Source organism: Esox lucius, chromosome 19, assembly GCF_011004845.1.
Source record: "Esox lucius isolate fEsoLuc1 chromosome 19, fEsoLuc1.pri, whole genome shotgun sequence".
Classification (NCBI taxonomy): domain Eukaryota; kingdom Metazoa; phylum Chordata; class Actinopteri; order Esociformes; family Esocidae; genus Esox; species Esox lucius.
The window spans coordinates 47279408-47305157 of NC_047587.1; the positions used below are offsets into that span (position 1 = coordinate 47279408).

At 41.7% G+C, this 25750-nt stretch overlaps 1 protein-coding gene across 11 annotated transcripts in view; it reads left to right on the forward strand.

Annotated features, from left to right (window-relative positions):
- Positions 1 to 25750, forward strand: part of LOC105009031 (membrane-associated guanylate kinase, WW and PDZ domain-containing protein 2) — a 364503-nt gene that overhangs the window by 321585 nt on the left and 17168 nt on the right. For 8 of the 11 annotated variants that reach the window (XM_020044758.2, XM_020044759.2, XM_020044760.2 and 5 more), the window contains exons 12-14: positions 746 to 777; positions 17292 to 17484; positions 17928 to 18043. In XM_020044758.2, the coding sequence (XP_019900317.2) occupies positions 746 to 777; positions 17292 to 17484; positions 17928 to 18043 (341 nt within the window). The remainder of the gene's footprint in view (positions 1 to 745; positions 778 to 17291; positions 17485 to 17927; positions 18044 to 25750) is intronic. The other 3 variants (XM_013131917.3, XM_013131918.3, XM_013131922.3) reach the window with 1 other exon arrangement.

Below are 25750 nucleotides of genomic sequence, written 5' to 3' on the forward strand. Positions count from 1 at the left end.
TTATTCTCCCTCTCATAAATGTAAATAAGCCCTAAGTCCACTTTCCTTCCTGAGCATTTTTTGGTCTCTTGGCTGTCCCAACCCTACAGAAGTATAGTGCCTGCTCAGCCCAGTCAAATCTCTTCTGTGTCCTGGCACCCCAATGTATCCCATCGTTACTACAAAAAGAATTCTTGCCCTTTTTCTTAAAACATCCGAAACCACATCTTTTAAAAGAGTACCTTGTGAAACCTCTGTCCCTTATAGCCCATATTGGAGTTGTACCTGTTATCAGAAAAAAACTATATGCAATTGTGGGAGATATCGCAGTGAGTTGTTGTGGTAAAGCGGCTAGGCTATACAGAACACTAGATTTCATGTGTGCTTCACCCAGTGATGTATAGCTCACCCAGCTAGGAGTTACTGAAGGTAAAAATAGACTCCTGTTCCCTTTAGCATACAGCTAATGATGTAATTAAGATGAAAACAACATGCACTTACAAAGTTGTTCTGGGGCAAGTTACACAAACAAAGCCACAATAAGTAGAATTGGATATCCTTTGAACTGAGAATGTTTGTTCTAAAGCATTGTTTTTACACATTAATGTTGAGTTTGATTTTGTGATATATTTAATTACTGAGTATAACATATTTTGGGGAAGAATTGTCTTGTCATATAATTCTGCCTAATCTTCATGATAAGACAACCCAACATACAGTGGTTTTTCCTGTCTGCTCCCTGGACTAAAATATGTTTTTTTTACAGGTCATCTCTCTCCATGGAAAACCTCCAAACAGGTAAAACACCACTGTATGTATGTATGTATGTATGTTTGTGTGTTTGTGTGTGTTTCTTGCAACATATTCTTCTGAATCTATACTTAATAGCAATGACTGATAATTATTATATGGTTCACGTATATAAGTTATGTATAGAGTCTTTTAACTCCCAAATATGGGTGTATGCAAAGCACTGCTCTACAAATGTTTACCAGTTACGGTTTAACAACGCTTCCAATGTGGTTAAGGTTAGGATTATAAAGTTAGGACTAAGGTTATGCATCTGCCCTGTTTTTTTTTTATTGTCAAAGTAGATGCAGTAACATACTGTATTTGAACAGTTTGTGGTAGTTTATCAAAAACAAAGAACGGTTTGTGAGCTGACGGTCTATAGTGCTCTAGTATGGTTGTACAATAATTATTATTCCTGCCCCTGTTTCTGAGAAAGGTTGTAGGATAGGGCTGGAGAAATACTCTGAAACCCATAGACAGCTATGGATGCAGGGACTGATCACAAATGAAATCAAAACTACTGTTTGAACTGTGTTTTAAATATATCAAGTTTATTTATATGTATATTTATAAAAACTGGAGTAAAGCAAGCAGGTATCAGGCATTTAGAGATCTTTTTCTTAAAAGAAAACTCCATGGATAGCTATCATGCACCTATAGGACCAACAATATACAGTACAGTACAGCACAGTGACACAAGTAGTTTTTTTTGTATTTATTATTTTTATTATTTTTCACATTACAAACAAATTAACCAAAAATAACACTGGCTCAGTTAAACACATACAACCAAAAGTTATACAAATAACGGGAAATCCGCTCTCTCTTATCAAGATCTTAAAGAGAATCCCTGTAAGAAGATGGCAGAAACATCAGGCTCCAAATAATTCAAATATTTGACTTTGAATGTACTATGCATGTCAGGAACTCCAGTGGTACTAACCCAAACAGCACTTTATGCCAACCCTTAACAGATGGTCCTTTTTTCGTTAATCCACTGCAGTAATATTTTCTTCCTTGCAGCATATGTGAGAATACTTACTTGTCGACAATACATTTCTGGCTGGGAGACCTAGAATGAGAGACATTGGGTCCATCTGCGGCTTCAAGCCTAGTATCTTTTCCACTTCTGAAACAAATATTAAGCCAGTACCTTTTTAGTTTGTGGCAAGACCAAAGAGATTGAGATAAAGTACCAACCTCCGTTTTACATTTACGGCACATTGGTCAAAGAGTAGGGTTAAAATAATGTCTGCGGTTTGGGGATATATGCATTCTGTGTATAATCTTAAATTGTATTGCTTTGGCGCGATTACAAATTGAAATTGAGTTAGCATATCTCCATATATCTTCCCACTCATTATCACTGACAGTAACAGAAAGGTCCCTCTCCCATTTATCTCTAAGCCCTCACAAAGCCAGAGGAGTTTGTTTAAAATATTTTATAGTGCCTGCATATTGTTCGGTCTTGTACTGCATATGATAACTTATACTCATAAAAAACAACTGAAGTGCCATTCATTACAAGATGCCTAGTTAAAACATTTCAAAATGCATCTGCATTGTTTTGCATTTTGTGACTTTCAGTCAAATGAAAGAAATTATTTCCAGTCATATCAATGAAGATTTCTTAAAAATTATGTAAAAATATTTTCTCGTTCTCGTGAACCCAATATCGTGTATCAACTTGTCTCGTCAGCTAAGTGTATTGTCACATCCCTAACATTGATTGGGCTCACGTCTCAAAACATTTTAACCCAGTCAAATGCGTTGCTTGGGAGGGGCTTATACATGTGCTCACGAGAATAATGCCTTCAGTGCAAAAGTAGCTAGCTAAGTGAATATGTCTGCAATATGGCTAAATAAAACCCTATAGAAATCTATGGATGTATGTTGCGTTTGCTGTGAACGATATCAGTCTTTGAGAAACAAACAAGGGTCATTCTGCCGAATCATTGCTATTTTCAAGTTGTAACTTTTCAAAATTAAACTTAATTCTTTATCTTTTTTCAGTTCTCTATCTAATAATACACATTTAACAAATCAAAATGTGTTAAAGTCAATCTCAGGCAGTTGCATAATTTTTTTTACGAGGTTTCTTAATGGAAGATGGTTGCATTCTCAGTCCTCTTATCAAATCTCTTACAACTTTTTAAAAATCTATTAAAAGTCATGCCAACTAGTTTCTTTGTTTTTCCCTCAACTAAGAGGGTATTTTACAGAAATAATTGGTTTCAAAAAAATATATTTCTGTAACTGAAAAGTCACAACTTACACTGAGCAGCAATAACATTATGACCACCTGCCTAATATTGTGTAGGTCCCCCTTTTGCCGACAAAACAGCCCTAACCCGTTGAGGCATGGACTTCCACTTGACCTCTGAAGGTGTGCTGTGGTATCTGGCACCAAGACGTTAGCAGCAGATCCTTTAAGTCCTGTAAGTTGCAAGGTGGGGCCTCCATGAATCAGACTTGTTTGTCCAGCACATAACACAGATGCTCAATTGGATTGAGATCTGGGGAATTTGGAGTCAACCAAACCATTCCTGAACCATTTTTGCTTTGTGTTAATGTGCATTATCCTGCTGAAAGAGGCCAATGCCTTCAGGGAATACCGTTGACATGAAAGGGTCCCCATGGTCTGCAAAAATGCTTAGATAGGTGGTACTTGTCAATGTAACATCCACATGAATGGCAGGACCCAAGTTTTCCCAGCAGAACATTGCCCAAAGCATCACACTGCTGGCTTGCCTCCTTCCCATAGTACACCCTGGTGCCTATCCAAGCCTATACAACTTGTGGGAGGTGTTTCAGGAAGCATGGGGTGAAATCGCTTTGGATAACCTCAAAAAGTTGACAACAAGAATGCCAATGGTCTGTAAGGCTGTAATTGCTGCAAATGGAGGATTCTCCTCTGAAAGCAAAGTTTAAAGGTCACAATTATTATTTCAATTAAAAATAATTATTTCTAGCCTTGTCAATGGCTATATTTTCTATTAATTTTGCTATCTTTCCTATTTAAACTCATTTCATGTATGTTTTTGTGGAAAACAAGGACATTTTCAAGTCACTCAAAACTTTTGAACGGTAGTGTACACATGAAAATACCTTGAGATTAAAGGTGACAGTTTTACCTTTCACCTCATTGTCATTGCATAATTTCAAATCCAAGTCCTGGATTACAGAGACAAAAACTGTATCACAGGGGTGTGGGGTTATGAGAGGCAGTCAGTTGCAGATGTCACATCCTGCTTCAGAGAATTTCACCCTCCTCTTTTTATTAACTAAATAAAAAGATCTGACAAGGCCATGGTAGTCTATAAGGACTGGACGATATGACCTAAAATCAAAATCATAATTAATTGAAAATGTTACCTCAATTACGGTTAATGAACCATTATTTTGATATTATAATTGTTTTGTAATGTGACATTTACCTTGTGACATTGTAATTTCAAGCATTTTTTTTTTTATTGTTGTCACAGTATTTAGTGTACTGAAGTAAAACAAATTATATAGCACCCTTTTAAACACATGTAACAAAGTGCTTAACAAGAACATCAGCACAGAAAAGAAAAGGAGAATAAAAAAGTAATATAAAAACATAGACATGATTTTTTATGACACATACAAACAAACACAGAATCTCCAATTAGATTACTGAATATTATAGCATTGTGTCTGTTAAACTGATGTGCACATATATCGATTGCAAGGTGCAGCCCCTGTGTCCAAAACACTGCTGCCGTGTCCATCCATTGAGCTGTGCAGCTTTGACAACAATAGCGCCAATGTCTGAGATATGCTTTCTGCGTGGGAACTCAGAGAAGAGAACCTCATGGCCCTAACGATTGATCGTCATTGTAGTGCAAAGTAATGCTCAAGTATGGGTCCATTGTCCTACTAGGCCAGAGATTGGATGTGGCTGCGAAGAACTGAACAGATTTCAGTTCAGCAGCTACAGTACCTTTTTACGACATGTTTTGTGCATGTTGGGCAGCACAGTTTAGGAAAATATATGGTTGCGATGGCACTGTATCTTCTGTCGAGAGTTATAACTAGGTATTTAAACCCAATGCGCTCCACTGTAGCTATGGGAGTCATATCCTTTGCGATGTAGTAACAAATGTCGTCAGTTATTTCTTTACATCTTCTTGAATCCTTTTCATAATGTGTAGCATTGGGAAATGCTTGTGTTATCGACACCTGCTTTGTGGAGGCACTTGCTGGGCGCTTGTTAGTCTCTCTATTTGAGTCATACACTGTTCATATTCTGTATTGTGATTGTGCTCCAAGTGTGGAAACAGGTGGTATTACATTTGGTCGCTGAAACTTTTTTTCTGTTTTGTTAGGTGTCGTCTTTACTGAAGCCAAAATATGCCCAAACGACAGGACACTGTGTTTTACTTTGGTACAAGATGCTCAATTGACTTGCCGTTTGAGTTCCCCTCCATGTTGCTTCCAAAAGCGAAATAACCGACATGGAAAAATTACGTTGTTTAGAGGATCTTATTAGCCTTTGGTTTATGTTCTGCTTGTTCAACAGTTGTTTGATAAATTGCTATTAAACACATTCAGAGAGGGTTTGAAATGCTATTTTTCAATTCAATTTAAATTCTTATAATTTTGGCGCTGGTGATTTTCCTTTGGTGTTCGCTAAAACCTCTTTGGGGGGCGCCAAAAATTCCTCTATGCAGGAAAATCCTGTTCTCATGTTACGTGTTATGTTGTTTAAATGTTTGGAATGTTAGAAATCAGTCGTTTCGTATAGTGTTTGAAATAATGATCACATACCCAGTTATCAAGGGAGAGAGTAATTCAATTATTTATTGCAGCATTAGATGTCGCGCTTTGAATGAACGTGACTTCCTGTATACAGATCAACAGATGGTCTTTTGCTATCTAAACATAACAAGCATATGCTCCGACACTTGCCCCATCAAACATTTAAAGAAAAACATTACATGTTTGATAAACAAGTACAGTTCAATTCCTAATGAAAGGAAAAGGCCCATACACTTATGTTACAAATGCCTAAGACAAAACAACAAAAAGGAGTAAGTGAGGTCTTATTGTTCCCCAAATGAAAATGAATGTAGACAAGACACAATTGACATCACACTCTGACACATAACTCAATGTATGACAGGCATCAGTCCCTCCCCCACCTCAGTGTCGAGAAACATTTTGGCATCAATGGGCAAATATCAGTGTTAGTGGTGTTCAGCAGAAAATCAGACGAAAAAAATACATCATGATGAAACATTCCCCGAAATCCATTGAAATATCAAACCCCCCCCCTTGTCCATGTCATGGTCCATGCGACAATATCATACAAAAGACTTGTGCATATCCTGTTGTACCTGTGAAAGATTCTACCTTGTAAAATAGGGAAAACATCTTATATAATTTTGTTCAGTGAATGAAATCACTATATCAGTTCATTTAGGAAAATCTTAGATTGTAAGGAAATAAGTTAGTTTCCAATCAAGTGTCCTTTAGTTCATGTCTTCAGTTTTCTTTGTCTTGCATCAGTGATGTAAAGTTCCAATATCAGTTATTGCAGTCAGTGTGATGTGGACCCAGCAAATTGCCTGGTTGTCCTAACAAGTCAGTATAGGGGTGTAGTGGAGTAGTGAGTTTCCAACACTTCACTAATTCAAGATTAACACCTAAACAGTGTCTTCCAGTCAACTGGCCTGTGGTACTCTGACCTGTAGTATGTGGAGTCCTTGAGGACTCCACATGTGATGTATCATCAGAGAAGGGATTGTGTTGTCCTGATCTGTTGAAAGTATAACTGCAAAACAACAATTAGTGTGGTTTGACAGTCCATCAGACTTTCATCCACTGGGTATGGTTCAGTCAACTCCCAACAATGAAGACAATATATCAGTCCTGGAAACTTGAAAAAGTTCCATCATCAGAGTGAAGCTTACACCCTATTCAGACAAGTTTCCATAAAAGTCTGTAAAATTTCCTTTTCCATCCAGAACTGCCTTGGTTGATGTTTGATTCCTTGTGCTATATTAATGCCCAATAGCAACTAGCAGTGGAATAAGATTGTCAGACTTGACTCTGCTTAGCCAAATAAGAAATGGTTAGATCAATTCAAACAAAACCATTTCCAAATAAACCAATTAAAAACATCCTGTAAATGTAAAATATAACAGATGCCAATGCTCCGTTATAACTATGCAAACAGTTACGTAATTCCTTATAAATACCTTGAGCCCTAAGCTCAACTCTTTCCAATCATAATCAATTATTATATCATACATCCCCCCTGCCTTCAATTCATTAAGTCAATGGAAAGTGACACAGAGTCACTGACCAATATGGCCACAATGACAAATATGGCCACAGGAGGCGCCATCCTAAACCTGCACTGGCCATCTTTTCAGGACGGACATGAAAAATAGAGAATTGGTAGTAGGGATGGATCTATAATCCATTCGATAAGAAGTTGCATCCTGTATATTCAGCAAAACAAAGTGAAAATTAAAAAAACACGAACATTTACTAACGTCATCAGACATCAATGTGCAACACGGTCGTTTGTGCGAAGGAATTATAAACCATATAACCTATTAACAAATTTGTCTTACATAGCTAAACAGCCCTCAAATTTGACCTTACCACAGTACCATCACACAGGTCTGTGAAATTGGCTATCATGTATTCATAGTATCCTGTAGTTTCTTGGCACATGCCTAACTAAATTGTTTGGCCCCCTAGGGGATACGCTGCGCAACTAAATTAAAGGAGTGAAAAACTCCAGCCCATGTTTGCAGTGGTTTACCTACTGCAACCACCAGGGCGATTGCATAAGCATAGCTACAGCACACAAATGTAGCATTTTTACAGGCCAGTGGCCAAACTACCTCATGGCATACAAACAATGTCTTGATTAACCTCCTAAATTTTAGGGAATTCACAGACTTAGATATATTTTTATTCCAAATAATGGCAGTCAGCCAAACCCTAAATCACAACTTTTATGTATTTTTTTTGACCACGTCTGTGGTTCTATTGATTGTTCTATCAGCAAAAATGGGGGATGACTTTAGGTCTCTACCCTCACTTCAGTTGGTTTCAAAACCATACATTTCAACAGTAAAGCTATTGAGGGGAAAATATATTTAGCTTTCACTTAATGTTTGATTATCCCAAAACTGAATGTGCTTGTGTTTGTGAAATTACCACAGATGAGACCAGTCTGAACACTCAAATTTAACCCTTAGTAATAGGCTACTTTGACATTTTTTACTACTGACCTATTACTACTCTAATGGGAAATGTTGATAGGGGCCATTCCAAGTGGGTCTGCCCCCCTTCCTGAAGCCCTGTGAGCCATTAAAAAGGCCAAATGTTGTTTGAAGTAAATACAATTTTAATTCCCGCACATAAAGAATCTGAAATGGTCCTCATACTATCTGTAGCAAGATATGTTATCCTTTCAACTTAGCCAACGTCCTTCGTTAACTGAAGATTTTTATTTAGTGCCCAACCCATCTAATATTGCTGCAGTTTGTACAAATTTGCTTATCTTTAACTACACAGGAACTCAACATTTGGGTGGAAATTAAGAAAACTCTTATGAATGGCGATGTAGACAGAAAACAGATGTATGACGTCAATAAAATCAAGGTGCAATAAGTAATCCAAAGGACACTCAGTGTAGACCGGAAACACATCAATAACCTATGTTAATTAGTCAATTTACCATTTTAGAAATTAAACTCCATTAACGAGTATCAGGCCTTGGTTTTAAAACCAGTATCCCATTTATCATTAGTAAATACAAATAAAAGAAACTATATTATTTAACCAAACTCAATTCAGCATTTAAAATACAAATATTGAGGGAGAAAACTCGCTTTAGCTGTTTTACCCTCTTTTATAGGCTATGTCCATTTTGATTCAAATTCAGTCCTCATGGACACAGTGTGTCTCCTTATCGTTAAAGACTATCACCATGTGGATTCTTCATTCTGCCACTTAAACAATATACAAGTGCTGGTCCATATAATTAGAATATCATCAAAAAGCTGATTTAAAGTGAAACTTATATTATATTATTATATTATATTAATTCAATGCACACTGACTGATATATTTCAAATGTTTCTTTTAATTGTGATTATTATAACTGAGAACAAAATAAAAAACCAAATTCAGTATCTCAGAAAATTTGAATATTACTTAAGACCAATACAAAAAAAATGATTTTTAGTAATGTTGGCCAACTGAACAATATGAACATGAAAAGTATGAGCATGTACAGCACTCAATACTTAGTTGGGGCTCCTTTTGCTTGAATTACTGCAGCAATGCGGCGTGGCATGGAGTCGATCAGTCTGTGGCACTGCTCAGGTGTTATGAGAGCCCAGGTTGCTCTGATAGTGGCCTTCAGCTCTTCTGCATTGTTGGGTCTGGCATATTGCATCTTCCTCTTCACAATACCCCATAGATTTTCTATAGAGTTAAGGTCAGGCAAGTTTGTTGGCCAATTAAGAACAGGGATACATGGTCCTTAAACCAGGTACTGGTAGCTTTAGCACTGTGTGTAGGTGCCAAGTCCTGTTGGAAAACGAAATCTGCATCTCCATAAAGTTGATCAGCAGCAGGAAGCATGAAGTGCTCTAAAACTTCCTGGTAGACGGTTGCGTTGACCTTGGACCTCAGAAAACACAGTGGACCAACACAAGCAGATGACATGGCACCCCAAACCTCTCTTTCTCCAGACTCTGGGACCTTGATTTCCAAAGGAAATGCAAAATGTACTTTCATCAGAGAACATAACTTTGCACCACTCAGCGGCAGTCCAGTCCTTTTTGTCTTTAGCCCAGGAGAGACGCTACTGACACTGTGTCTTGTTCAAGAGTAGCTTGACACAAGGAATGCAACAGCTGAAACCCATTTCTTGCATACGTCTGTGCGTGGTGGTTCTTGAAGCACTGACTCCAGCTGCAGTCCACTCTTTGTGAATCTCCCCCACATTTTTAAATGGGTTTTGTTTCACAATCCTCTCCAGGGTGCGGTTATCCCTATTGCTTGCACACTTTTTTCTACCATATCTTTTCCTTCCCTTCGCCTCTCTATTAATGTGCTTGGACACAGAGCTCTGTGAGCAGCCAGCCTCTTTTGCAATTACCTTTTGTGTCTTGCCCTCCTTGTGCAAGGTGTCAACAGCTGTCAAGTCCGCAGTCTTCCCCATGATTGTGTAGCCTACAGAACTAGACTGAGAGACCATTTAAAGGCCTTTGCAGGTGTTTTGAGTTAATTAGCTGATTAAAGTGTGGCACCAGGTGTCTTCAATATTGAACCTTTTCACAATATTCTAATTTTCTGAGATACTACATTTGGGGTTTTCATTAGTTGTCAATTATAATCATCAAAATTAAAAGAAATAAACAATTGAAATATATCAGTCTGTGTGGAATGAATGTATATATTATACAAGTTTCACTTTTTGAATGGAATTACTGAAATAAATCAACTTTTTGATGATATTCTAATCATATGACCCACACCTGTATAAGGAGAGAGAAAACTCTACATTTTAACCTTTTGTAAGACAACCATGAGACTATTTTACCAGATTAGAAAATTATTTTACCAATTTCCAATTCATCACTAGGTTTCAGATGTACCCATGTGTGCTAGCGAATAACTCAGCACGGAACAGATGGTTACCATGGTTACCACATTGTCGTGAGACCCCCCTTGAGGCCTTATGGTTTTAAATGTTGTCATCAACGCAATAAACATGTTTGATTCAAAATTACATAAAGCACAACAAAATCGGGAGTTTCTTGAATACCTATTAAAACATGACAGGACAAAACAGGCTATTTCGAATGCCTTTTATAACATGCTATATACCATCCAAGTGCTTTTCAAACTACATGTAATATTAAATTAAATAAGCTTGGCTAAACATAATAAGCACACGCTCCGACAGGAAGATGTGCCATCCACATTGGAGGAAGGGTTTAGGAAATACAGCTCTTTAATATGCAGCCTCCTGTTTTTCAAGGGACCAAAAGTAATTGGACAATTTACTCAAAAGCTGTTTCATGGAAAGGAGTGGGCTTCATTATTTCTTCATCAGTTAAGCAGGAAAAAGGTATAGAGTTATTTCCAGGGGTAGCATTCGCATTTGGTCATCCTAAGGCTGCAAAAATTAAATCCACCAGAGAGATAGCAGGAAAAATAGGAGTGGCCAAATCAACAGTTTGAGAAAAAAACACGCTTGGGTGAGCTCTGCACACAAAAAGGCCTGGATGTCCACTAGTTTGCATGATATTGACAAAATGTGATATTGCGATATTGATCATTAATATTACGATATCAATATTAATTTTGATAATCTTAATAATTTGCCTTTATTCCACATCTATACATCCCACTTGAACATATATTATGCTTGTGTAAATTTTCTGCCCTCTTCTATTTGCATTTCTGGTTAGATGCTAACTGCATTTTGTTGTACTGTACTTGTACTGTTCAATGACAATAAGTTTTAATCTAATCTAAATTTCTTAAAATATGCTCCCAAGTTTAGTCTCTACAGTAGAGGAACGCTTGTCAACTCTCAAACATGGCCAATCACAGGTATTGGCTTTTTAGACACAGTACCTAATCAACACTAAAAGTAAAATAATTTTGAAAACATAAAAACAAATGATCGCATGGGCAGAGGGCAAACTAGCTACACAAAGCTTTGTAGGCTGCCGCAAAGGGAATCTGAAAGCTGTTCGCTAGAAAAGTCTGGTGTTTTTGACTATGTAAAGGTGTCTATTGTATTTCTTGGCAGCACATAAATCATTTGAGATTTTTTTTTACGGATTAAATCTCAAATCTAGTGCAAAGGCTTTTAGAAGCTTTGCCTCTATAGCTAATACCGGACACTCACTTATTCTTAATTACGTAGTCTTCTAAACGGTTGACTCCATTTACTACCAAGATGTTTATATTTATTTTGGATAATAATTTTGAAATGCTTTTTGTGACATGGAACAAAATTATAGTTAAGTCTATCACATAACCTTTTGGCCACTAACGTTTCCTGTTCGATCTCTATTGTTTCGTTGTCTCCCTGCACCACACATCATCTTACTTTTCTGTCCTTTCTTTTCTTTTGCTCCTCTGACTCGTTTCATTGTCTCTATCTCTCGCTTCACTCACACTCACTGCACACACGTCATATTGTATGCTCCATAGGGTATGTTCATGTAGTTGACCTGTACACTTGCATGTGACAGGACAACTGGTCAATGAAACATGATAATTGTATAGCCTAGCGGTTTCAAGCAAGCTCTAAATCGAACACAGCTAGTCCACACAGCCAATGGACCCATCTCTCCACAATATATACGGAATATCGCATACATTCCTTGAAATTTGAGGTGATATATGTGCCACGTGTTAGATTCTGTCCAAGTTTGATCCATGAACAAAATAAATGCAACCAGGGCCCAGTTTTTCAAAAGGTTTAATCCGGATAAATATGATCCGGATTTAGTCATCCTTTTTTTTTGCGATCCGTGATCACGTAATCCAGCTTACTTTTGAGGCAGTTTTTCAAAGCTGATCCGGATAGGAACTTTTCAGGATCACCAAATCTGGATAACCAGTGCTCAAACAGGATAGGAAATCACAATGTAGAACTATAGATATGTAAAGAGCAACAAGTAGAATAGCCAGTGTGGGGTCAATATAAGTTTATTTACATTTTAAATGAAAACACACACATTCAAAAAAAGCAAAAAACAAGAAAAACCCCACCCCATCCTCTTCCAGCAGTCCGCTCATCTGAGACCTACAACACAAACACTGTACATTGAGGATATTAATAACAAGTTTCAAATATAGATGTATTGAATAAAAAAAAAGACTTAATGTCAAATACTCCACAATAATTTCAGGCTTCCTCATCTGATGTGGAGAGCCCAGCTTGTCTGAGCCTAGCCTTTAGGAGGCGGATCTCAAGTCTGGCCTTGGTTTGCTGCAGTTTGGTCAGAGTCAGTTGTTCCTCTGCCAGACGAAGCTGTGCTTCTGCCCTTTCAGTTTCTTTTTGCAGAAGTGCCTTGTAATCATCATCTTTGTTTGATGAAGGGCGCTTCAAGCCTTTCCTCTGAGATCCTGTGGCAACTACCACTGGGTCAACCAATGAGGATCCAGCTTCTTCCTCAGGAACAGAGCTGAGATCCAATATAAATACGCTCTCCTTGATCAGCCTCAGGAGGAACTGGCAGATTCTCCTCCTCAATCCAAGGCTCGCCATCCCCTACAACACCTTGAATACCATGGAGAGCTTGCGACTTCTCACCTCCAATGATGTTGAGGACCACATCTGTGTAATCTCCCCTCTTAAATGGCTTGTTGCCTGTTTGTGGGTTTTTGGCTTCAGCATGGTCCTTTGTTGCCCTGGCCTTAAGATTCTTCCACCGCAATTTGATTTGGTCTGTGGTCCTCCTCTGGCCAGACCCTATGGCATTCACATTTTCTGTGATTAAAGTCCAAACATCATTTTTCTTTTTGTTGGTATCCTTAGCAGAATTAAAACTTCCCACTATTGTTCCATAATGGCACCGAACACCCTCTAGTAGTGCATTGGTTTCAGAAGCAGTGAAGTTACAGCTCCTTGAGTCCATGGTTCCGTTGCTTTACTATAGTGAACATTGTTCATCAATTATAGGCCTTGGGTCCAATTGCCTCAATTGAACACAAGCCTAAACCGATCAGTTGTAATAGGTGTGTTTGAAACGACCAACTACACAGCCATATAAATCAGCCTTCCTCAGAGGATTCACAGAGAGACAGTGACATGGCAGGTGTTGTCCACCACCACCACCACTTTGCCAGGAGAGGATACCGTCAAAGGGTATATGTTGAACGTACCAAGCCACTGGAGCAATACACCACTGAGGAGCTGTATGTCCGGTTTCACTTTGGGAAGGCTGATATAGAGTACCATGTGAACCTTCTCAGGCCAAAACTTCAACACAGAACCCAAAGGAGTCCACGGTCTGTCTGTGGAAGACCAGATCCTCATTGCTCTCGGATTTTATGCATGTGGGACTTTCTATCAAGTTGTTGGTGACTATATGGGAGTGGTGAAATCAGCTGTGTGTGATGTTGTGAGAGATGTTTTCTTTTGGGGAATATGCCCAATACTATTGGAGCAATCGACTGCACACATGTGCATATACAAGCACCTCGTGAGAATGAATGGGAGTTTATAAACAGAAAGGGGAGGCACAGCATCAATGTCCAACTTGTGTGTGATGCTGACCTCATCATCACCAACTGCATTGTCAAGTGGCCTGGGTCTGTCCATGATGCACGCATCCTGAGGGAGAGCGCTCTATATAGAGACCTCCAAACCAACCGACCGGATGGCATAATGTTAGGAGACAGTGCCTACCCACTCCTACCATGGCTGATGACTCCTTTTCTAACAGCAAATACACCGGCGCAGGCACGCTTCAACACTGCTCATTGCAGAGATGTGCAATTGAGCGTTTAAATGGAATTCTTAAGAGGCGATTTGCATGCCTTAACTACCTGAGAGCAGAACCACAGAAAGCATGCAACATAACCCTTGCCTGTATTGTCCTACACAACATCGCTACTGAGCGCAATGTCCCTCTCTGTGCTGACAATGACGCACCTGAGCCCCTTGGAGACCCTAACCAACCTCCTGCATTCTGTCAGAACGAGCAAACAGGACGTGCAACAAGGGACGCAATAGTTAGACACTATTTCTGATTTGGATTTGTTTTGGATTTCAAAAATCGGTGATTGCCATTCTTTGCATTTCTTTGGTTATTGCATGCATCACTAATAAATATTCTAAAAACGAAAATATTTTCGATTGTGATGAATATATATATCAATTAGTGACAGAATGAAATTAATGGTTTTTGGTCAATTTTGACAGCTGTTTGGGGGATTATTTTATGAGGCCAAACTCTTTCTACTTTGCTGTAGGCCTATACTGAAAGGCTGAATACGTTAAAGCCTACCTAATCACTGTAGCCTTACGGATGAACAAATAAAATTAAAACCTTATAAATAAATAGGATATCTTGTAAGATACTGCATGATCCAAATATAGTATTATTTGATACATTTTTTATGTTTTCATTACATTTTGGGCATGAAATCCACGCTGAATCCACCCTTCTGATGGGATCAGTTTAATCCAGATTTTTTGGATCAAAGTGATCCAAATCCTACAAAAAAGTTCTGAAAAACCCAAACTAAAGGTTTGATCCGGATCAAAACCAAGATTGGATTACGTGATCTAATCCGATTATGGAATCCGTTTTTTCTTTTGAAAAACCCATTTTCAAGATTTGATCCAATCCGTTATCCAAAATCCTAGTGGATTACTTTTGAAGAACCGGGCCCAGAAGTTAGGGGAGACCCATCTTTATTCAGCATGAGTCTATGATGTTGTCCTTCCATTTCTCATTTCTCTCTTCCATAATTACAGAGGCAACACAGTCTTTTATGCAAGGATATAAGAAAACCATTAAACATTTCAATACCCTCCAATAAGAGAGGTTTATCCTACAACAGACCCTTGTATGGTATGTTCCAACCTATGGTCAATGGACCTATCCATATAGCCTATGTCAGTCACATGGGCAACTCCTAACAGGAGGTATGGACAGAATGTATGGACATGGGGCCCATCAGTAACAGGCAACACGTCCTGTCTATGGTCCTTCTTTCTGAGTTAGTCAGCACATCTGTGTTGTGTTACGTTTCTCATGCCCATTTCCTATCACACGTAATATTGTGATAACAGTTTTGAGTTAATATACTGTGAACCCCTAACGTCCTCGGAAGACAACAGTGGTAGATGATCGTAGGATCCTTTTTGCATGGAAAAACCCCTTCACAGCATCCAGCCAAATGAAGAACACTCTCCAGGAGGTAGGCATATCATTATCCAAGTCTATCATAAAAAGAAGACTTCACGAGAGGAAATGCAGAGGGTTCACCCCAAGATGGAAACGATTCATAAGCCTCAAGAATAGAAAGGCCCGATCTTGCCAAAAACATCTAAAAAAGCCAGCCCAGGTCTGTAATAGCATTCTTTGCACAGATGAGCCTGTTCCAGAATGATGGGCAGAAAAAAGTATGGAGAAGGCTTGGAACGTCTCATTATCTGAAGCATACACATCATCTGTTAAACACAGTGGAGGCAATGTGATGGCATGGGCATGCATGGCTTCCAATGACACCTGGTCATTAGTGTTTATTGATGATGTACCAGAAGATAGAAGCAGCCAGATTAATTCTGAAGTGTATAGGGATATAATGTCTGCTCAGATTCAGCTAAATTCAGCGTAGTTGATTGGACAGCGCTTCACTTTTTGAAGCGAAGAACGGGAATATTTTGCAACGGCCGAGTCAATTACCTGATCTCAACCCGATCGAGCATGCATTTCATTTGCTAAAGACAAAACGTAAGGCAGAAAGACCCACGAACAAACAACAACTGAAGACAGCTGCAGTAAAGGCCTGGAAAAGCATCACAAAGGAGGGAACCCAGTGTTCGGTGATGTCCATGCATTCCAGACTTCAAGCAGTCATTGCCTGCAAAGGATTCTCGACAAAGTATTAAAAATGAACATTTTATTTATGATTATGTTCATTTGTCCAATTACATTTGAGCCCCTGAAATATTCATTCTTTTGCAAGCCCAAGACTTGTGGGTAGTTCCCAGGATTTGTAGAAGTCTTAGCAGAAGTGTTAATTTATTTCGAAAATCTGGGAATTTCCTTAAAGTTATGAATGTTTTTTAAACATGACTTTCTATCCACTGTGCTAGAATTTCAATCTGACATTTCACAGTATATTTTGACAGCATCTGAAATTAACAATCCATGAGCTCATGGTGGGGGGCTTACAAGACTTCAAAATAAGGATTTATGAATATATTAAGTATTCACAGTTCAATATTTTATAACTGTTGGCAAGGAATTGACCAAAGGAATAAAGTGTTCAATAACCATGTCTCAGGCATTAACAAATGAAGTTATGGGTGGTAACTCTAGAGTTAATTTAAAGGGCAATGCATATTGGGAAATAATTTTCTTCTATATTTTTATGTACAGTTAAATTGAAATAAAAATGGAAAAAAAACTTAAGTTCATAGAAATTTTTCTTTTTAAGTAATTACTTACTTAATAAAATTAAGTTAGTTGACTTAAATATTTTTATGTAATCAGTTTTCACAAAAGTTTTGAATATTCTGAACTTATGGCAAATACACTTTAATAAATGGAAAACACCCATGAATGTAAATCCCCTAGAGATTTGAGTGGTGCATCATACTGCATTTCAGCTATAATCTTCAAATGCTTACACAATTAAGCAAACTTGACTGAAATAAATTATTGCAATGGTTTAGAACTTCTTAAATTCATGAATCCCTCTTTATCCCCCCACACCTTTTCATCGCTCTCTTTCTCTTTCTGATGCTGTTACTTAAGCTACCAGAACAATGGGACCCCCATGATAGTCCCCAAACTAGCCTGTCAGCCCCGGTCCTTCTACCTGGCACACCGTTTCCTACCCAGCCACACCACCGTACCTCAGTCCCTGATTCCACGGAGGGCTTTGACCTCAACAAGCCTGACCCTTACGACCTCTATGAGAAGTCAAGGGCCATCTATGAGAGCCGGCGTGAGTATACAATTGCACATTATAAGGCAGTGATTTCTGAGAATATTTGGATGATGGGCTGTGGTCTTATTTTTCCTGTTTCAACATTCCACATTCCTACATATTTAGACATTTTGATAATCTTTGAGTTTGACCTCAACTTTTGGCAAATTTACAGGCAAATAAAGTTATTTCTCAATCCTGATAGTATTAGTGCTTCTGTCCTGGCCATGATAGTTTGCATTCTTGTGGGCTCTTTCTCTGAATTACAATTATTTTTGCCTTCTCCTGTTTCTCTCCGATCTTACCCTCTCTTTCTAATGTCTCCATTCCTCTCCCCTCCCTCTCTCCTGTTCATCCATCTGTGTTCTCCATTAACTCTTTCCCTCTCTACCTGCACTCTCCCTTACTTTTTCTCCACCCAACATCCTTTCCCCTATCCCTCTCTCTTCCCACCCTGTCAGGTCCAGAGTACCAGGAGGTGGAGGTGCATCTTTTGAGGGAGAAGACTGGGTTTGGCTTCCGAATCCTGGGGGGAGATGAGGCCGTGCAGGCTGTGAGTCCGGACGCCCGTGACAAGGCTCGTATGGGACGGGCTGGACAACACACATCAAATAACACACAGCACCACAATACACACCTAACTGTACACATTCAACCTCATTAAACACATGTTTTGCTTGCATACTCACATATCCAAGGTTGTGTTCATATTGTCATCATCAAAATGCAAACTGCTCTTGAATTCCTATTAAATTCTAATATTTGAATTAAATTTGAACAGGCCCCACCCAGGAAGCAGAATTTGATTTTAATTGAAGGAAAAATATTAATTATTTATTTTACCATATAACTGTATTTTTTAATTTGAAATAATTTATCGTTACAAATAACATAGGGTTGGAACATTTCATTTTTAATGCCCAACTGATGAAGCCTACATGAAATCATATTCTGGTTTGTGCTGAACAGAAAAACTTTTTTTTTACTCCCTGTAAAGACAAGCTGCCATGGAACTCGCATAAATGCACTTTGCCTCTCATTTCTGTACACAACCAAATACAAAATGTTTCTCTGATATGAACACTGTAACATTTTATTTTAGAACTTCGCGACTAATGTTGGGAATAGAACAAGCTCTCAAGTTATGGCCACCTGTTATGGCCACCTTTGACACAGGAACAGAAAATGTGGAGGAAATACTGGTTATTTCTCACTCTTGATTCTTCTGTAAATGAAAGCCTTCCCAAAAACAAATGAATTAGGAAGAATGAATGTCCAGTCTCCAAAAAAACTGAAAAGAACCCAGGCAAGCCTGGTTCAGCCAATTAGAAGTGATGTTGCCCGGTTGCCCTCAATGGATTGAAACCTGCATCTCCCAGATGAGAGGCTGTGTCTTTAATCACTATGCCATGGAGCTAAATGTTTTGCAGGGTGTTGGTATAGCAACACAAGGCCATTGCCATGGAGTCAACATTGGGGTGGAAGAAATCTGCTAGGGGGCCTACAGGTCCCTCCGAAAAAGGGCTCTTAACCATCAATATTTACGCAATCTGATGGCGCCGTGTTGATGTGGTTCCCAAGACACCATAATTGCTCCAGGACCATCATTGCAACTGACCTGTAGTTACAGTAGTTGCTTACCCCAGTCCAAAGACAGAATATTCCCTTGCCCCCCCACCCTTTGACCTAACCCTAACCTCAGAGACAACTTTGCCTAAGTCTAACCTCAGTGGGGCCTGAGACTAAACCTAACCTCATTTGTGCCAACATTAATTATGATGTTGTAGGAACAATACACAAACATGGCGTTATCAGATGAGTCATCAATATTTGCTCCTTCTCGCTCACCTCCATGTCACCTACTCTCCCTCCCCTGTCGGCATCCTCATGCTCTCTCTCCCTGTCTCTCTTTCCTCTGAATGCACCAGAGTGAACATGAATGAAATGTTATCAGTAAACAAATGGTGTTCTTTTGCCATGAAGTTCAGGAATGGATTACCAACGAGAAACATAGACTAATTTGTTGTACTATTTGTTGCCCAAAAAACTTGCTCATAATGACAATCACTGTGAATTAAAGCAGACTGTAATCAAACTGCTTGCACTTCCATCAAACAAACATTAATTATGCTATTTATCATAAGCAAGTACATCTATACAGTACTATACGAGTATTCAATAAATGAAAGGAAGGCGTTCCGGAGGCATCGGAAATAGATGCCCAAGCCACCTCAGCTGACCCCTCTCGATGTGGAGGAGCAGCGGCTCTACTCTGAGCTCCTCCCGGGTGACCGAGCTTCTCACCCTAAGGGATCGCCCAGCCACCCTGCGGAGAAAGCTAATTTCGGCCGCCTGTATCCGGGATCTTGTCCTTTCGGTCATGACCCAAAGCTCATGACCATAGGTGAGAGTAGGAACGTAGATTGACCAGTAAATCGAGAGCTTCGCCTTACGGCTCAGCTCTTTCTTCACCATGACAGACCGATACATCGACCGCATTTCTGCAGAAGCTGCACCAATCCGTCTGTCAATCTCCCGTTCCATCCTTCCCTCACTCATGAACAGGACCCCTAGATACTTAAACTCATCCACTTGAGGCAGGCACTCTCCACCAACCTGAAGTGGGCAAGCCACCCTTTTCCGACTGAGGACCATGGCCTCGGATTTGGAGGTACTGATTTTCATCCCCACCGCTTCACACTCGGCTGCAAACCGTCCAAGTGCGTGCTGAAGGTCCTGGCTTGAAGGGGCCAACACGACAACATCATCCGCAAAGAGCAGAGACGAAATCGTGTGGTCCCCAAACCTGACACCCTCCGGCCCCTGGCTGCGCCTAGAAATTCTGTCCATAAAAATTACGAACAGAACCGGTGACAAAGGGCAGCCCTGCCGGAGTCCAACATGCACAGGGAACAAGTCTGACTTACTGCCGGCAATGCGAACCAAGCTCCTGCTTCGGTCGTACAGGGACCTGACCGCCCTAGCAAAGGACCCAGGACCCCATATTCCCGAAGCACCCTCCACAGGATGCCGCGAGGGACACAGTCGAATGCCTTCTCCAAATCCACAAAACACATGTGGATTGGTTGGGCAAACTCCCATGAACCCTCCATCACCCTGTAGAGGGTATAGAGCTGGTCCAGTGTTCCACGGCCTGGACGAAAACCACACTGTTCCTCCTGAATCCGAGGTTCTACTATCGGCCGTATTCTCCTCTCCAGAACCCTGACATAGACTTTCCCGGGGAGGCTGAGTAGTGTGATCCCCCTATAGTTGGAACACACCCTCCGGTCCCCCTTCTTAAAAAGAGGGACCACCACCCCGGTCTGCCATCCCAGAGGCACTGTCCCCGACTGCCACGCGATGTTGCACAGGCGTGTCAGCCAAGACAGCCCCACAACATCCAGAGACTTGAGGTACTCAGGGCGGATCTCATCCACCCCTGGTGCCTTGCCACCGAGGAGTTTCTTAACCACCTCTGTGATTTCAGCCCGGGTGATGGACAAGTCCACCTCTGAGCCCTCATCCTCTGCTTCCTCAATGGAAGACGTGACGGCGGGATTGAGGAGATCCTCGAAGTACTCCTTCCACCGCCCGACGACATCCCCAGTTGAGGTCAACAGCTGCCCACCTCTACTGTAAACAGCGTTGGTAGGGCACTGTTTCCCTCTCCTGAGGCGCCGGATGGTTTGCCAGAATCTCTTCGAGGCCAGCCGATAGTCCTTCTCCATGGCCTCACCGAACTCCTCCTAGGCCCGAGATTTTGCCTCCACAACCACCCAGGCTGCAGTCCGCTTGGCCTGTCGGTACCCGTCAGCTGCCTCAGGAGTCCCACAAGCCAACCAGGCCTGATAGGACCCCTTCTTCAGCTTGACGGCATCCCTTACTTCCGGTGTCCACCACCGGGTTCGGGGATTGCCGCCTCGACAGGCACCGGAGACCTTACGGCCACAGCTCCGAGCGGCCGCTTCAACAATGGCGGTGGAGAACATGGTCCACTCTGACTCAATATCTCCAACCTCTCTCGGGATCCAGTCGAAGCTCTGCCAGAGGTGGGAGTTAAAAATCTCTCTGACAGGAGACTCGGCCAGACGTTCCCAGCAGACCCTTACAGTACGCTTGGGCCTGCCGAGTCTGTCCAGCTTCCTCCCCCGCCATCGGATCCAACTCACCACCAGGTGGTGATCAGTTGACAGCTCCGCCCCTCTCTTCACCCGAGTGTCCAAGACATACGGCCGCAGGTCAGATGAAACGACAACAAAGTCGATCATCGACCTGCGGCCTAGGGTGTCCTGGTGCCACGTGCACTGATGGACACCCTTATGCTTGAACATGGTGTTCGTTATGGACAAACTGTGACTAGCACAGAAGTCCAATAACTGAACACCGCTCGGGTTCAGATCAGGGGGGCCGTTCCTCCCAATCACGCCCCTCCAGGTGTCGTTGAAGTCGTGGGCGTTGAAGTCCCCCAGTAGAACGATGGAGTCCCCAGTCGGAGCACTTTCCAGCACCCCTCCCAGAGACTCCAAGAAGGTTGGGTACTCTGCACTGCACCGTTCGGCCCGTAGGCACAAACAACAGTGAGAGACCTATCCCCGACCTGTAGGCGCAAGGAAACGACCCTCTCGTTCACCGGGGTAAACTCCAACACATGGCGGCAGAGCTGGGGAGCTATAAGCAAACCCACACCAGCCCGCCGCCTCCCACCATGGGCAAGTGGTGAAGAGTCCATCCTCTCTCAAGGAGTGTGGTTCCAGAGCCCAAGCCGTGCATAGAGGTGATCCCGACTATCTCTAGTCGGAACCTCTCAACCTCAAGCACGATCTCAAGCTCCTTCCCCGCCAGCGAGGTGACATTCCACGTCCCTAGAGCTAGTTTCCGTGTCCAGGGATCAGGTTGTCTAGGCCCCTGCCTTCGACTGCCGCCCGATCCTCTCTGCACCGGCCCCTTATGGTCCCTCCTGTGGGTGGTGAGCCCACGGGAAGGCGGCCCCATGTCGCTCCTTTGGGCTGAGCCCGGCCGGGCCCCATGGGGAAAGGCCCGGCTCGCGTATGAGCCCCAACCCCGGGCCTGGCTCCAGGGTGGGGCCCCGGCTGCGCCATACCGGGCGACGTCACGGAACTCATAATGTTGTTCATCATTAAGGGGTTTTGAACCGCTCTTAGTCTGACCCGTCGCCTAGGACCTGTTTGCCTTGGGAGACCCTACCAGGGGCATATAGCCCCAGACAACATAGCTCCTAGGGTCACTCGGGTACTCAAACCCCTCCACCACGTTAAGGTGGCAGTTCAAGGAGGGGCCAAAAAAGTATTTTATCATCCAACTAATCAATATTTCAGAGGATAGTGCAAAAAATGCCAAATCCTAGTTATAGGATTTGATTAAGTGTTTGGTTGCAGTCAGTCTCATCTTTTCTCACCTTTGGTCGACTAATTTAATCATTTTTAAAGATTTGTTACATGCATATGTTTGTTGTATTTCTTCTGTAATTAAAATGTAAATGTAGCCATATCCTTATACACTAAAATAGTGTTTTATAATATCAGAAAATATACAAGTAGATTAATTCATCCTAATCCATTAGGTCAAACACTGTGGAAAATAACAATCTAACATCTCATTATAAAAAAGTCCCCCACTTAATAAGTGACAAATCCTTTTGAGAGAAGATTTTTCACATTAATGACAAATTAATGTTTCAGGCAGCAGTATTGGATTAATTGGATTGAGTTAGATGGAACAACTTAACATCTAATGACATCAGAAAATACCACACTTTGCGTTAATAAATGGCAAATCATTTTGAGAGTAGATTTGACAAATGAATTACAGTGTCATGTTTCAGGAAGGTAATTAGATTCAGGTAGATGAACTGGAGTTCAGATTATTCTACCTTCAATTCAAATTACATGTATGTTTTGCTTCCTGTGGGATGTGGTCAAATACCTTTCAAATCTGGCCTCATACATTATTTCTTGCATACCTCAATATCTGTATATATACAGCTCTGGAAATAATTAAGAGAACACTGCAAAAGTATTAGTTTCTCTGGTTTTACTATTCATACAGTGGGGAGAACAAGTATTTGATACACTGCCATATTTGCAGGTTTCCCCACTTACAAAGCACGTGGAATTTTTATCATAGGTACTCTTCAACTGTGAGTGACAAAAATCCAGAAAATCACATTGTATGATTTTTAAGTAATTAATTAGCATTTAAAAAAAAAAAAAAAAAAAAAGATTTTCTAGGCGCAGCCAGGGGCCGGAGGATGTCAGGTTTGGGGACCACACGATTTCGTCTCTGCTCTTTGCGGATGATGTTGTCGTGTTGGCCCCTTCAAGCCAGGACCTTCAGCACGCACTTGGACGGTTTGCAGCCGAGTGTGAAGCGGTGGGGATGAAAATCAGTACCTCCAAATCCGAGGCCATGGTCCTCAGTCGGAAAAGGGTGGCTTGCCCACTTCAGGTTGGTGGAGAGTGCCTGCCTCAAGTGGATGAGTTTACGTATCTAGGGGTCCTGTTCACGAGTGAGGGAAGGAAGGAACGGGAGATTGACAGACGGATCGGTGCAGCTTCTGCAGTAATGCGGTTGATGTATCGGTCTGTCGTGGTGAAGAAAGAGCTGAGCCGCAAGGCGAAGCTCTCGATTTACCGGTCAATCTATGTTCCTACTCTCACCTATGGTCATGAGCTTTGGGTCATGACCGAAAGGACAAGATCCCGGATACAGGCGGCCGAAATGAGCTTTCTCCGCAGGGTGGCTGGGCGATCCCTTAGAGATAGGGTGAGAAGCTCGGTCACCCGGGAGGAGCTCAGAGTAGAGCCACTGCTCCTCCACATCGAGAGGGGTCAGCTGAGGTGGCTTGGGCATCTGTTTCGGATGCCTCCGGAACGCCTTCCTGGGAAGGTGTTCCGGTCCCGTCCCACCGGGAGGAGACCCCGGGGAAGACCTAGGACACGCTGGAGGGACTATGTCTCCCAGCTGGCCTGGGAACGCCTCGGTGTCCCCCCGGAAGAGCTGGAGGAAGTGTCTGGGGAGAGGGAAGTCTGGGCATCCCTGCTTAGACTGCTGCCCCCGCGACCCGGCCCCGGATAAGCGGAAGAAGATGTGATGTGTGATGTGATCATTTGCATTTTATTGCATGACATAAGTATTTGATACATCAGAAAAGCAGAACTTAATATTTGGTACAGAAACCTTTGTTTGCAATTACAGATATCATACGTTTCCTTTAGTTCTTGACCAGGTTTGCACACACTGCAGCAGGGATTATGGGCCACACCTCCATACAGACCTTCTCCAGATCCTTCAGGTTTCGGGGCTGGCGTTGGGCAATACAGACTTTCAGCTCCCTCCAAAGATTTTCTATAGGGTTCAGGTCTGGAGACTGGCTAGGCCACTCCAGAACCTTGAGATTCTTCTTACGGAAGTTGCCCTGGCTGTGTGTTTCGGGTCGTTGTCATGCTGGAAGAACCAGCCACGATCCATCTTCAATGCTCTTACTCAATACAGTGCAGTCGTCCTGTCCCCTTTGCAGAAAAGCATCCCCAAAGAATGATGTTTCCACCTCCATGCTTCATGGTTGGGATGGTGTTCTTGGGGTTGTACTCATCCTTCTTCTTCCTCCAAACACAGCGAGTGGAGTTTAGACCAAAAAGCTCTATTTGTGTCTCATCAGACCACATGACCTTCTCCCATTCCTCCTCTGGATCATCCAGATGGTCATTGGTAAACTTCAGACGGGCCTGGACATGCGCTAGCTTGAGCAGGGGGACCTTGCGTGCGCTGCAGGATTTTAATCCATGACGGCGTAGTGTGTTACTAATGGTTTTCTTTGAGACTGTGGTCCCAGCTCTCTTCAGGTCATTGACCAGGTCCTGAAATGTAGTTCTGGGCTGATCCTTCACCTTCCTCATGATCATTGATGCCCCACGAGGTGAGATTTTGCATGGAGCCCCAGACCGAGGGAGATTGACCGTCATCTTGAACTTCTTTCATTTTCTAATAATTGCACCAACAGTTGTTGCCTTCTCACCAAGCTGCTTGTCCTGTAGCCCATCCCAGCCTTGTGCAGGTCTACAATTTTATCCCTGATGTCCTTACACAGCTCTCTGGACTTGGCCATTGTGGAGAAGTTGGAGTCTGTTTGATTGAGTGTGTGGACAGGTGTCTTTTATACAGGTAACAAGTTTAAACAGGTGCAGTTAATACACCTTAAAGAAAAACTAACAGGTCTGTGAGAGCCGGAATTCTTACTGATTGGTAGGTGATCAAATACTTA